General features: G+C 34.5%; 1 protein-coding gene across 5 annotated transcripts in view; it reads left to right on the top strand.

Annotated features, from left to right (window-relative positions):
• The window catches only part of LOC129795937 (disco-interacting protein 2), an 82444-nt gene that overhangs the window by 47880 nt on the left and 20276 nt on the right, over positions 1–14288 (top strand). For 3 of the 5 annotated variants that reach the window (XM_055837499.1, XM_055837498.1, XM_055837502.1), the window contains 8 exons: positions 1823–2143; positions 6294–6422; positions 6788–7175; positions 8454–8945; positions 9025–9182; positions 9253–10053; positions 12368–12946; positions 13026–13148. In XM_055837499.1, coding sequence (XP_055693474.1) covers positions 1823–2143; positions 6294–6422; positions 6788–7175; positions 8454–8945; positions 9025–9182; positions 9253–10053; positions 12368–12946; positions 13026–13148 — 2991 coding nt within the window. The remainder of the gene's footprint in view (positions 1–1822; positions 2144–6293; positions 6423–6787; positions 7176–8453; positions 8946–9024; positions 9183–9252; positions 10054–12367; positions 12947–13025; positions 13149–14288) is intronic. The other 2 variants (XM_055837501.1, XM_055837500.1) reach the window with 1 other exon arrangement.

Raw genomic sequence — 14288 nt, 5'->3', positions numbered from 1 at the left:
ATTTTTTTTTAAAGAAATTTTTCTTTAAAATAAATTAATCGGTGGATGATTTTTAATCGCACACTTCACATCTCTCTGCCCGTTTTGTGTGCCTCTTTTCCATCACAATTCTTCGGCGATGCGTGCTAAAAAGAGCATCTTTTGGGTTGTTTGTTGTTATACCTACATTATGCATTTCACGCTCTTTCGGAATTGATTACAAGGTCCAGCTCATGTCTAACGTTACATCGTACACGGTACTTTGATTCCTCCTCTGATGATGAAAATCCTCTGCAAATGAACCTACATAGTTATTGGCTAAAAAGAGAGAAAATTGGTCATTCGGGAAATTCTGTCTTAACCGTTTTTTTGTTGTTTTGTTTTGTGTGTTTGTATGTTTTGTGTCTAACCCCAGACTAATTGCGATGCTAAAATGCCGAGTAAATCACACGAATTAAAATTTACTGCAAATTCTTTTCTAAAAAAAAAGAAAATTGAAAAGGAGTCTATTCACGTTTAAGGGGGGTCTCTTGGGAAATCTGTTAGAATTTACACATTTTTAATGTTGTAATTTTCTTGGGGTTTTCCTTAAACTTGGATATCCGATTATGGTTACATTTGTAGCGTAGTTATTGAAGTGTAAGAAAATCACTTTTCGCCATTTTATGTGCGACGCCATCTTGTGGTTTTCCGACTTTTCCACAGAACTGCCCTAAAACACAAAGGTAGGTTTTTCTCAGGATCTACTGGATGGATTTTGATGGGGTAAAAGGCAAATGAAAGAGGAAATACCAATGCAGATTTTGATGTAGCGGAATTTTGAATTTCCTTTCTGGGGCGGAGAAAAGTGCAAAAATGTCAAAAACTTGTGAACATTTGTCACATTTTTCCACTTTTCTCAGCCCCAGAGTGGAAATTCAAAATTCTGCTACTTCAAAATCTGCATTGGTATTTCCTCGTTCATTTGCTTTTGACCCCATCAAAATCTATCCAGTAGATCCTGAGAAAAACCTACCTTTGTGTTTTGAGGAAAATCTCAAGATGGCGTCGCATCTAAGATGGCGGAAAGTGATTTTCTTACTCTTTAATGCTAAGTCTTTAAATGTCACCAACACTTGAAAACCGAGTTTAAGAAAAACTCCAAGAAAAATTAAAATATTTAATTTCACCAGCTCTCAAAAGAGACCCCCCTTAATTGTTTTTCATTTTGTAAGAAATATTTTTTTTTTATTATGAGAAACATTCTAAGAAAAGCTTAAGAAGTTTTTGTGAAAGAATTAAGGCACGCCTATAAGCAATAAAAGCAATAAAAGACAATCAATTGAAGCACAGACGCATATGCTTCATGCAATTCAGAGAAACGATAGACGTGGCTGTAGTATTTATAGACAAATTTTAATTAAATTTTATTAAATAAATTCAAGTAAAAATTGAAAATTTCTCTTTACCTCTCTAAAGTTTTTTTTTCGACTCTGTATTCTCGAATGCAGTAACAAATATTAGTAAATAAACTCCTTCTGTATGAATTTGAAAATATAAAAAATTAATAAGTGTGAAAAATCCAATTCTAAATTTCCTTCAGTTAATAAACTCAAAAAAAAAAACTTCTTTTACTCTAAATTGCTGCATTGCAAATTTTTATTTATTGCAATGAATACAAAATTTAATTTAATTAAATATTACATATTTTTATTGTTTTTTTACGTAACTTTTTTGTTTCATGTGTTTTTGTGTAAAATTTTCTTTTGCATGGCATTGAAATCACGCGCGATAAATCAATCACAAACACAATCTGGGGGTAACAATGCTCGAATTTACACGTCATAAAAAATGAATAATAAAGTGTTGGAAAAGAAAAGTCAACCAACGGAGAAGATTGTGGAGGATACAAAGCCAAATTTTCGCGGATGCAGCCCATATAAGTCGTCTCAGTATCAAGATTTGGGGCATGAAGGTGATGCGAAGCCGCAGCAAATCCTAGCTCAAATAGCGCAAAATATAAAAAGTAGGGCAGCATCGAATGTGCCATCATCGCCACGGGAATCACCATCGAGTGCCACGAGGCAGCCACAGCAGCGAAGACAGCAGCAACAGCAGACAGAATCGGGCGGGGATGGCAAGAAAAATCGACGTCTGGGGCGACAAGAGAGTCGCTATACGAGCGGTAATAGAGATTCCATTATAGTAAAAAGATAAAATCCAATCAATTCTAACATATGAAATTAAAATATTAAGTACACATCATCAGCAGCTCATCAATTAACCCCCCTTATGTGCGTGATGCTAAAGCATTATTCTCATCTTCTCTTTGGCACTTCTATTTGCAAGTTTATAAAATTGGAAATTAGACGGAAAGAAATTTCTTTTTCTTCTCCCGGAAAATTAGATGAAACAAAAAGAAGAAAAAATTGCTTTGAAAGTATTAACGAGGAGTTCTTATAGAAATGATAATTGAGCTAAATAAAAAAATTAGGGAATAAGAATCATTTTGATAATGCGCAAAGAATTTTCAAAATATTCGAAATATTTTTGAAACGCCCAAAATATTTTAAATGATTTAAATATTCCAGATATTCATCAATTTAAATAAGAAAAAATTAAGAAGTTTAATTGTTTTTCTATAAGAAAGGAGATTAGTCACTATTGTAAGGAAAAATTTTCCATTTAAAGGGAAATCAGGACATGTGTAATCTAATAATGACGATTTAAAAATTTAAAAAAAAATCGACAAAGCTTCCAAAATTTCACTGAGATCAGCTAGGAAAAGCCAGCAAAGATTTCTCCAAAAAAGCAAACAACGACGTTACTATTGTATGTTTTTCATATGTTTCAATGCATGAAACATTTGTTTCATTATATTGACATTATCAAAAATCAACGTTGAAACATCAACGTGAATTCTTCATGTATTGAAAGGGACTACAAAACACAATAATGACGTCATTGTTTGCATTTTTGGGTACATCTCTGTCGATTTTTCTCAGCAGAAAATTGTAAATCTCTCAAATGATGATTTCTTATATTTTTCTTTTAATTCTCAACAAGATTACGTGTATACTGATTGATTTCTTAAATGAAAACTTTTCCACGAAGATAAGAATAAGCTCCTTTTACAAATGAATTTTAAAATAGCAATTTAACAAATTAATTTTTAGTTTTCTCTTCATCATTGACTTTTTCTTACCTACAAAAGTATTCAAATAGCAATTTGTATTATGATTTCAGCTACGATATGTGCTTTACTTTTTATGAGATTGAAGATTGAAAAAAAAAGACGTCACGCATTTTAATTTTTATTTCTGGCATTATAAAACATCTCTTTCGTGTAGCTCAATCTCATGCGAGCACCGTTTTACACACATCGGCGTATATTTAAATGTGAGAAGATAGAAATTGTTAAATCTTACGACCCTGATCTTTCAAATAGAAGACCATTTTTTGCGTGTTAAATTGCACTTTATGCTGCTTTTTTTTCTAATCGCTATAAATTAATCAATTTCTAATCCTTCTTGCGGATGTTAGAAATATGTAAAGAGATGATTCTTCGTGGTAGGAAGATATGCGACAAATCTAGCGGAGTTTTCTTCATATTGGTTACTGCAGGAAGGTTTTTTTTTATTGGAAAAGTTTAACCGCTCTCTGGGAAGAAGGAATTTCGCAATTGTGCTGCTTGTAAAAATTTTAACTGCATAGTGTCGCATTTTTATCGTTCATGTCGTGCTGTGGTGAAAGTTTAACTTTAATAGCAAAGTATCTTCCTCCCGGAAGGAGGGACTCTGTGGAAAAGAAATTCATATAATAATGTTTAGAAGAAGAAAAAAGGCAAAAAAAGTTTCTTTAACCACACGATAGTAAATGGGAGTTGCATTGAGTACCTACAAGAAAAATAATTGCATAATGAAACCACTAAAAACAGCACATTGAATGCAATTTTTGATTGATGGCAGATTAATTGTGAAATAAATCTCTGTGAGAATATGTCAATGCAATTAGAAAGAAAGAATTCGGGATAAGATGAGGAGGAAATAGGGAAGGAAAATGTGGCGCAAGACAAACTGAAAAAAAAAATGGGGACACACGAGGCACGATTGTTTCCAAGATAAAATTCCAAGAGCGCACTTTATAGGTCTGCAGAAATTAAAGAAAAAAAAACTCAGACTCCGAGGAAGCGCACGAGTGATTTTTTAACGTGAGATTCTTAATTTTCCACCACAAATTTGCACAGACTTTGAATTTCTTTTCCTGTTTTCTTTTATTTTCGTTAATGCATGAAAATTTTCTTTCTGTGAACTTTATGGTGTGTTTACGATTTTTTTGTGGATTAGTTTTTTTTGTGATATAGGCAATAGGAAAAAAATTGAAGGTATGAAAAATTCAATTACAGTCTGTTTGAGAGAAAGGTGAGATTATTTTATGAAAATACAGTGATGCTTCGCAGTAAAATTTTTGAGGGAATATTTGAACGGCATTTACACGAAATTTGTACCAAATTCTCACATCAAAAACACTTTATAACCACAAAAATAGTTTGAAAGTAAAATATTGCTTGTTTATTGAATTTTTAAATATCAAATATTGACGTTAAAAAAAATTGAATACCAATTTCTTACTTTTTTGTGTCAGTTACCTAAAAAATTCTAAAATACCCTTTTTACATTTTTGGATCGTATAATGTTATTTCTGTTTGAAATCTACGTAAATTCTAACCTTAAAAATGATAAGAATTATTTAAAAATTTTTGGAATTTTCTTCGGAAAGCGTCGGGTAAATTCAATTCAGCAATTAAAACATTTGAATTGCCAGAACTTTCGACACTGCGTGTCATCTTCAGTGGTCAAATAACTTCTGAATCAACTGCGTGAATCACGTCATACAATACTTAAAGAATACTTACTACAATGCTTAAAAGAAATGATAGTTTTAAGGTTTTATTACCTTTTTAAATTATTTAACGTAAGTACGTTACTTTACCATATTTGTTTTTACCGAAAACTTTTAAAGTATTTTTAGAATTCGAGGGTTGGAAAATATACTATACTAACTCATTTTTGTTGATTTTCAGGAGAGCGATTTGAAGTTTGAGATTTACATTGCTTCTTATGTAAAATTCTTTACAGTTTTCGCTGTAACTTTGTAGAGAACAAATATTCGAATTTGTCCTTTTGAGGGAAGATGAAGGACATCAAAAGCTGTCGAAAAATGCGTTAAAAATATACTATACTAACTCGACTTAGTATAGTGTATTTTCCAAACCTCGAATTCTTTTTAAGCATTTTGTATTTTCTTCTATACGGCAAATCCTAACTTAGGAAAAAAAAAATCAAACAAAAAAAAAGATTTTTTAAATTCAAAACTCATGCTCCGGAAATTGATTGAAAGTATTAGTTTGAATTTGGCGCGCACTCGAGGCGGGATAGAAAGATGGTGAATTCGAATGGTGAAAAAAGAATAGATGGGGAAAATTACAGATTTGGCGGCAAGTGAAAGATAGATTAAAATAGGCAAAGCGGACAGATATAAAAGGGATTTTGCTCCGTAAAAAAAATTAATTATCGTGATAAAAGCAATTTTTTGAAAATTCGTTTTTCTTTTTTAGGTATAGGAGAGACCGAGGTTAAAAAAGTCACTTAAGGGTTTAGAAAGAAAAAGCTCAAAATATCATATTTTCCAAATAGTTAAAGCGAAATGTAGTAGCTCATTTCTTTAGGATATTTCTTGTCCTACAACGATCAATGATCTCTTGTCTACTTAAAAAGGTTACCTAAATTTATTTTAAAATTAAAAAGCAACGTATTTTCTTTTAAAAAAATTACTTTAGGAGCTCACTGTACATAATTAAAAAAAAATCTATGCTACAAAAACAAATTTTAAACGATGTAAAAAAATAAATAATTTCGCTTTTATCAAACAGTCTGTAAATTTTCTATCAACATTCTTGCACAACATTTCTCTCTAAACAAAAAATATGTTTTTATGTAATTTAATGTAAATGTTTAGTGTTTGTCTTGTGTCTTGTAAAAAAGCAACTATTTTGTACATAAAATAGAAGCACTGCAAAAAATATATCACAAAAGTACTTCCTCCCACACTTAATGTTAAGGCAACAATAAATTAAACAACCTCAGAGCACTTTTTTTTCTTTCTAATTTCGCAAAATTCTCATTAAAGTATCATTTTTTTTAAATATTTTTATTGCTTGTAAAATATTTTAATTCATTCATTTGTTATAAAAAAAAACTCATCTTGAAGAAAAAGAAAAGAGATCTTGCAACACAATCACACTCATTGTTTTGATCATTAAAATCATTCCGCAGAAGTGAGACAAGAGGCCGTTCAGCAAGCTCTGGCCGCACTAAAAAATCGACCAAAGCCTAGCTTACCAATGCCATCAAAACGCAGTTCTGTGCTTAATCGTAGTCCCGATCGTGACAATGATGATTCAGGTAATGAATAAACACAAAATATGATCGCTCTCATGATCCTCGATCACTTTTTTTTTTCGTTGTATTATAGAATTGCTTTTATCTCTCTTTCTTTCTCGCGCTGTGTCTCTTTGAGATTTCTTTTTTCCCTTTTTATTAATAAATATATATAAGTATTTTTTAATATCACAATTAAAGTCTTTTGTGTTTAATATGCTTCAAAATATCATGGTCTGATGTGTGGCCGCAGACATGAAAGATCATGCGGATAAAGAATGTGCAAAAGATCACTAAAGATCGATCATTGATCAATGATCTGCATGGGATCTAAACTTTCCATTTTTTTTCTTATTCCTCTGCGAATGCTGCCTTTTGTGTGTGTGTAGAATCATCATCGGAGGACGGAAGTATTCCGGAGGAGAGGATTTCCACACCAGAACGCGATGGCTACAACCTGCCACGTGATCATGTGAGTGGGAATATGCCGAGAGAAGCGGCAAAATTGCCAACACCGCATCAACATGGTCGTGATGGTGGTCGCGATCATCATAAAACATCATCAGCACACATCACAGAGAGGCGACCACAAAACTTACCGCCACAGCCACCACTCTCGGATACATCGAGTGCAGGATCACCGCCAGCAAGTGTTCACAGGACCCAGAAGAATTCCTACGATATGACTGACATTGCGGATTTTCAAATACGCCCCTATGCTGCCCCCGATATTACGCAATTCAACAATACACGCCGTGGAGCAGATCGAGTGACGAGGTAGGTGTCTTGAGGAGGGAAAGTTTTTCTTTGTATTAAAAAAAAATTATAAATTAAAATCCAAATTCATAATATTACATTGATCGCCGGTGATTTATTGTGGAGTTTTTAAGGAATTCTCCACGGGAGAATCTCTGTAATTTCTCCACATTTTTCCGCGGAGAATATCTGATTTTGTTCTTTTATCATTTAGAATCTTTTTGTGGGGATTTCTCATGTTTCTTTATTTATTATTTTTGTTTTAAGTCTGAGAGAAAAGTATTTTTTTCTTTTAGTTTTATTTTCTTTTGTATTTTTTCAAAATACAAGAAATCAAAACATTTGTTTTTAGTCTCAAAATGGCTGACATTGAGAGGCAGAAGCCTGAAAATTATTTAATTTATGCCTCAAAAGGACTAAATTCAAGCCAAATAGTAAAATCAACCCGAAACATGCTAAATTCAAGCCTAAAAATGATTAAATTTAAGCATTAAAATATTTTCTTAAAAAATGCAGAGATTGAGGAATAAAAGCTTAAAAAACGTATTTTAAGTCAAGCTTAGGAAGGACAATAAGTGGTAAATTTAAACCGAAAAGTAGTAAAATCAACCCGAAACGTGCTAAATTCAAGCCTAAAAGTAATATTTGATTTTCAACCCTAAAAAGACAGAGTCTTCAATGTCAAAAAAACATTAAAAATATTTAATTGAAGACTAAAGAGAACTAAATTAAAGCCTAAAAAGTAGTAAACTCAAGCCACAAAGAGCTAAAGTTTTTTTTAGGTTTTTAATCGTTTTCTTATTAGTTGGCTTTTATCAAGGGATGTTTGTGATGATATAAAATATTCAGATCTTTATAAATATTCGAAAGCATCGCCATAATAACCAAAATATGCGACAGATAAACGTTCTCTGGGGCTGTATTCTCAAGGAGTGAAAAACTCTCGTGATAAACTCACGAATGCTTTTTGCGGGGAAAAAGTGAGGAAAACTTCACGTGAGCTTATTCTTTAAGAAAAATAATGCATCCGTGATAAACTCCCGTAAGTTTTTCTCGGTTTTCACGTTTCTTTGAAATCGCTAAATCCTTCAGGAGTTTATCACGGGAGTTTTTCACTCTTAGAGAATTCATGCCCTGGAAAAATCTTGTAATTTGCGAATAAATAAGAAGAAAATAAATTAAATTTAGCAATAATAGAATTCTTTTAAAGAAAATATTTCAGGAAAAAAATAATCACAGATTTTGTAAATTAAAAAAAAAAAACAAAAAAGGACATTATGTATTTTTCTCCTTCAGCAGGTACGTTAATGTTTCAAATGCAGAACCCGGGGATACGAGCACAGCTGGTAGGTGGAAGGTATCGGCAAAAATTCAGCAACTCCTGAACACACTGAAGCGCCCCAAGAGGCGTCCATTGCCGGAATTTTATGAAGATAACGACATTGAGCTGGAGATAGCAGCCAATCCCAAGGATCCCAATGCCCCAAAACCCGAAGGGAGTACCATGACACCCGTTCAGGGGGAGCAACTTGTGGTCATGTCGGGACTCTCGCGTACCATTGAGGCGGCACTCCAGCGGTATGGGGTTAATTCGCCGAAAACTCCCATGGCTACGGTGCTGGATCCCAATGGGAAGATGACGACAACATTGACGTATGGGAAACTAATGTCACGTGCCCAAAAGATAGCCTATGCACTCTCAACGAAGATCTTCAATAAAGGTTCGGAGCAGATAACGCTCAAACCGGGAGATCGTGTTGCTCTCGTTTATCCCAACAGTGATCCTCTCAAGTAAGGAAGAGAAATTTGGGGGGAATTTGGGCAGGATTTAAAGGAGTTTTCTTTAACAAAAAAAAAACATTTTTTGTAGCTTCATCACAGCCTGGTACGGATGCATGTTCAGAGGCCTCGTTCCACTGCCAATCGAGCTGCCTCTGTCGAGTTCGGATTCACCGCCTCAGCAAGTTGGTTTCCTGTTGAGTTCTTGCGGTGTCCAGATCGCCCTTACATCCGAGGCGTGTCTCAAAGGTTTGTAGAAAAAAATCTCCTTTTATTCTCCTTTTTTTTAAATTTTCAAACGATTCAAATCCGTTTTAAGGACTCCCAAAGTCCACAACGGGAGAAATTGCAAAGCTAAAGGGTTGGCCTAGGCTCCATTGGTTCGTGACGGAGCACCTACCGAAGCCACCAAAGGATTTCAATATAAACAACATTCGCATCAATGAGGATGCATTGGCGTACATTGAGTACACAAGTGACAAAGAGGGTAGCGTAATGGGGGTCACGGTTAGTCGACAAGCAATGATAAATCACATTCGTGCCCTCACAATGGCATGCCATTACACTGAAGGTGAAACAGTGGTGTGTGTGTTGGATTTTAAGCGTGAAGTTGGCCTATGGCACAGTGTTCTCACATCTGTTCTCAATGGGATGCACGTTCTCTTCATCCCCTATGCCCTCATGAAACTACGCCCATCGTCGTGGATGCAACTCATAACGAAGTATCGCGCCTCATGTTGCCTCGTGAAGAGTCGTGATTTGCATTGGGGACTCCTAGCGACGAAGGATCACAAGGATATTTCGTTGTCGTCACTGCGTATGCTCCTTGTGGCTGATGGTGCCAACCCGTGGTCGTTGTCGAGTTGCGATCAATTTCTCAGTGTTTTCCAGTCGAAAGGCTTGCGCCCGGATGCCATTTGTCCGTGTGCCAGCAGTTCGGAGGCATTCACGGTGTCCCTAAGGCGACCTGGACGAGCTCAGGGTGGGTTCAGTCAATCCGCAACCACAGGACGAGGGGTACTCTCGATGGCGGCTCTATCGCATGGAGTTGTTCGTGTTGACAGTGAAGACTCCCTGACGTCGCTCACACTGCAGGATTGTGGGCAGGTTATGCCGGCAAGTAAGTAGAACAAAGTCCTTTTGTTCAAACTGTTGCCTTGATGATGGTCCAAGGTTACCACCTCTAGGGGTTTGACCAGTTTGACCCAGAGACTTCGGATTTCGGGATATGATCTTCTGGCAACGGGTTTATGATGAATTTCTCCGGGTCATACGATTTTAATTTTTTTTTGCTTTAATTTTCGGCAGTATTGCAAAACTATAAAATCGGAAATTGAATAGACTCAGTAATTTAGGAAGTTTCGATTTTCTTAGCTAAAGGAAAATCGTCTTAAGTCAGATTTAAGTTTTCTAAACAAGAATAAACTTCTTTAAGTTAGACTACAGTTTTCTTGAAAAAAAGATCAGTCTTTATGAACCAGTCGTAAGATTTTTAGGCAAGACCTTTGTTGTAGACTAGACTTAAGTTTTTTTTTTAAACTTAAACCTGGTCAAGCTTTTAAGGTTAGATCAGGCTGAATTGAGGCCGAATTCATCTTAAAAGTCTGACCTAAAGGAACTAAGGTTCCGCTTCAAAAATAGGCCTGGCTTAATAAGCGGCTTAACTTTGTTTCTTAAATCAGGTTTAAGTTTTTCTAAACCAGAATAAACTTCTTTAAGTTAGACTACAGTTTTCTTTAAAAAAAGATCAGTCTTTAAGAAGACTTTTAAAGAAGACTCTTTAAGAAGACTGATCTTTAAGAACCAGTCCTAATATTTTTAAGCAAGACCTTTGTTGTAGACTAGACTTAAGTTTTTTTTTAAGGTCAGGCTTTTAAGGTTTCAAGGTTAGATCAGGCTGAACTGAGGCCGAATTCGTCTTAAAAGTCTGACCTAAAGGAACTAAGGTTCGGCTTAAAAAATAGGCCTGGCTTAATAAGCGGCTTAACTTTGTTTCTTAAATCAGGTTTAAGTTTTTCTAAACCAGAATAAACTTCTTTAAGTTAGACTACAGTTTTCTTTAAAAAAAGATCAGTCTTTAAGAAGACTTTTAAAGAAGACTCTTTAAGAAGACTGATCTTTAAGAACCAGTCCTAATATTTTTAAGCAAGACCTTTGTTGTAGACTAGACTTAAGTTTTTTTTTAAGGTCAGGCTTTTAAGGTTTCAAGGTTAGATCAGGCTGAACTGAGGCCGAATTCGTCTTAAAAGTCTGACCTAAAGGACTAAGGTTCGGCTTAAAAAAATAGACCTGGCTTAATATACGGCTTAACTTTGTTTCTTAAATCAGGTTTAAGTTTTTCTAAACCAGAATAAACTTCTTTAAGTTAGACTACAGTTTTCTTTAAAAAAAGATCAGTCTTTAAGAAGACTTTTAAAGAAGACTCTTTAAGAAGACTGATCTTTAAGAACCAGTCCTAATATTTTTAAGCAAGACCTTTGTTGTAGACTAGACTTAAGTTTTTTTTTAAGGTCAGGCTTTTAAGGTTTCAAGGTTAGATCAGGCTGAACTGAGGCCGAATTCGTCTTAAAAGTCTGACCTAAAGGAACTAAGGTTCGGCTTAAAAAATAGGCCTGGCTTAATAAGCGGCTTAACTTTGTTTCTTAAATCAGGTTTAAGTTTTTCTAAACCAGAATAAACTTCTTTAAGTTAGACTACAGTTTTCTTTAAAAAAAGATCAGTCTTTAAGAAGACTTTTAAAGAAGACTCTTTAAGAAGACTGATCTTTAAGAACCAGTCCTAATATTTTTAAGCAAGACCTTTGTTGTAGACTAGACTTAAGTTTTTTTTTAAGGTCAGGCTTTTAAGGTTTCAAGGTTAGATCAGGCTGAACTGAGGCCGAATTCGTCTTAAAAGTCTGACCTAAAGGACTAAGGTTCGGCTTAAAAAAATAGACCTGGCTTAATATACGGCTTAACTTTGTTTCTTAAGTCAGGCTTAAGTTTTTCTAAACCAGAATAAACTTCTTTAAGTTTGACTACAGTTTTCTTTAAAAAAAGATCAGTCTTTAAGAAGACTTTTAAAGAAGACTTTAAGAAGACTGATCTTTAAGAACCAGTCCTAATATTTTTATTTTAAGCAATACCTTTGTTGTAGACTAGACTTAAGTTTTTTTTAAGGTCAGGCTTTTAAGGTTTAAAGGGTAGATCAGGCTGAACTCAGGCCCAATTCGTCTTAAAAGTCTGACCTTACGGATTAAGATTCGGTTTAACAAAAATAGGCCTGGCTTAATAAGCGGCTTAACTTTATTAAGAAACTTAAGAAAACCAGGCTTGAGTTTTTAAGTCAAACTTAAATAAAGGGGTAGGTAAAATCTCCGGGTCAGAATGTAATGTGAGGTGGTAACCTTGTCCAAGCCACTGGGACTTGATTTAAATGAATTCCTCGTCTTTTAGCAACAATGGTCGTTGTTCGTTCCGAGGGTTTGCCCGTTTTATGCAAAACAGACCAAGTTGGGGAGATTTGTGTAACTTCGGGTGCCTCTGGGACGTCCTACTATGGGCTAGATGGTCTCACAAATTCAGCCTTTCGCGTGCAACCCCTCCCGGAGGATTTACCCGAAGCAAAGGACTCAACAGCACCGCCATTGCCCGTTAAACCAATCAGTGATGAATTGTACGTCCGTAGTGGGCTCCTTGGGTTCCTCGGACCAGGTGGATTGGTCTTTGTGTGTGGGTCACGCGATGGCTTAATGACAGTCACGGGGAGGAAGCACAATGCAGATGATATAATTGCAACAGTTCTCGCTGTTGAGCCAATGCGGTTCATCTATCGCGGGCGAATTGCCGTGTTTAGCATTAAAGTTCTGCGCGATGAGAGGGTTTGTGTGATTGCGGAGCAACGACCCGATTGCTCGGAAGAGGAGTCATTCCAGTGGATGTCGAGGGTCCTGCAGGCCGTGGACTCCATCCATCAAGTTGGCATTTACTGCCTTGCACTCGTGCCACCAAATCATTTGCCAAAAACTCCGCTAGGTGAGAAAATTTCCTTCAAAAGAATTTCCTTTTCATTTTCCAAAGTTTTTAACATAAAAATCCTTTTTTATTTGTTCAGGAGGAATCCATTTGTGTGAGGCTCGTCGACGATTCCTCGAGGGATCTCTGCATCCGGCAAATGTGCTCATGTGTCCGCACACGTGTGTCACGAATTTGCCCAAACCACGAGAAATGCATCAAGGTAAGATTTATTTGTAATGAATAATCTTCAAGAGATTTTTCTGCGTGAAAAAAAACTCCCAATTTGAGGAAAATTCCCTTAAAAATTTACTAAAAACTCCTTTCCTTCAATATTCATCCTGATTCATACATTTATTCCTGAAAATAAAATCCCTTCTTCCTCGTTCTTTAACAAAAAGAATTTATTTTTTCTTTCAATGGCGGATGACTCTGTGACTAACTTATTTGTTTTGTTTTTGATAATTTTTGTGTGAGAGCATTTTTTCTCTTCTCTAGAGTAGTGATGTGTGTTACGTAGAGGGAAAGAGAGATTTTTTATCCATTTTTAATTAGAGAATTTTTACAGAGATTAATAAACAAAAAGAATAATATTTATAAGAAAAATCTTAAAGAACTTTTCTTTGAGAGAATATTTTTAGAAGGCGTTTGCTAATTTTTCAAGTAATAAAATTGAAATAAAAAAATTGCTTTTGCTTATTTTTTTAAAGTTTTTTAATTAAACAAGAATGGTTTAGTAAATAAAAATTAATTCTAAATGTTTATAATTTAACATAAAGTTTTTGTGTAAATTGCTTCACAAAATATTCACGTAATATTCACAATTTTATCACAATATATTCACAAAGAAATTATTTTTTGTAATTATTTGAAAGAAAAGGAGTTTATTCATTTTGTGATTCTCATGAAATTCGAATGATCAACAAAGAAATTTTAGGAAAACCTCAATAAGCGTTTGAGAAAATCAAAAATATAATATTCAATTTATTGGCTGTGTGGATGTCGGAAGGACATCATGCTCAAATGAAAAATAAAAAAAAAATAAAAAGAAGAAGAATAGATTAATTTTTTTTCATACGAAAAATTTGTTGGAAAAATTCCATAAACCTCAACCGTAATGTAACTGAAATTGCATTTTTGTGCATCAAGCAAATGCATCTGTGCTTTATTGATGCAACATTGCAACTTTGCACCGATCTTTAAGATTGAACGGCTTTACCGATTTTTTTTTTAAATTTTTGTTAATGAGAATTAAGACTCAAACTTTTAATCAGCTGCTAAACTATGAAATTAAAGAAAAAATGAAGAATGAAAGTTGCCTGGTTAAAAATATTTAAAGCTACTGCTGCTTTAAAAAAAAAAT

Source organism: Lutzomyia longipalpis, chromosome 4, assembly GCF_024334085.1.
Source record: "Lutzomyia longipalpis isolate SR_M1_2022 chromosome 4, ASM2433408v1".
NCBI lineage: Eukaryota > Metazoa > Arthropoda > Insecta > Diptera > Psychodidae > Lutzomyia > Lutzomyia longipalpis.
The sequence above is the reverse complement of the archived record's forward strand: the minus strand, read 5'-3'. Positions and strand labels throughout refer to the sequence as shown.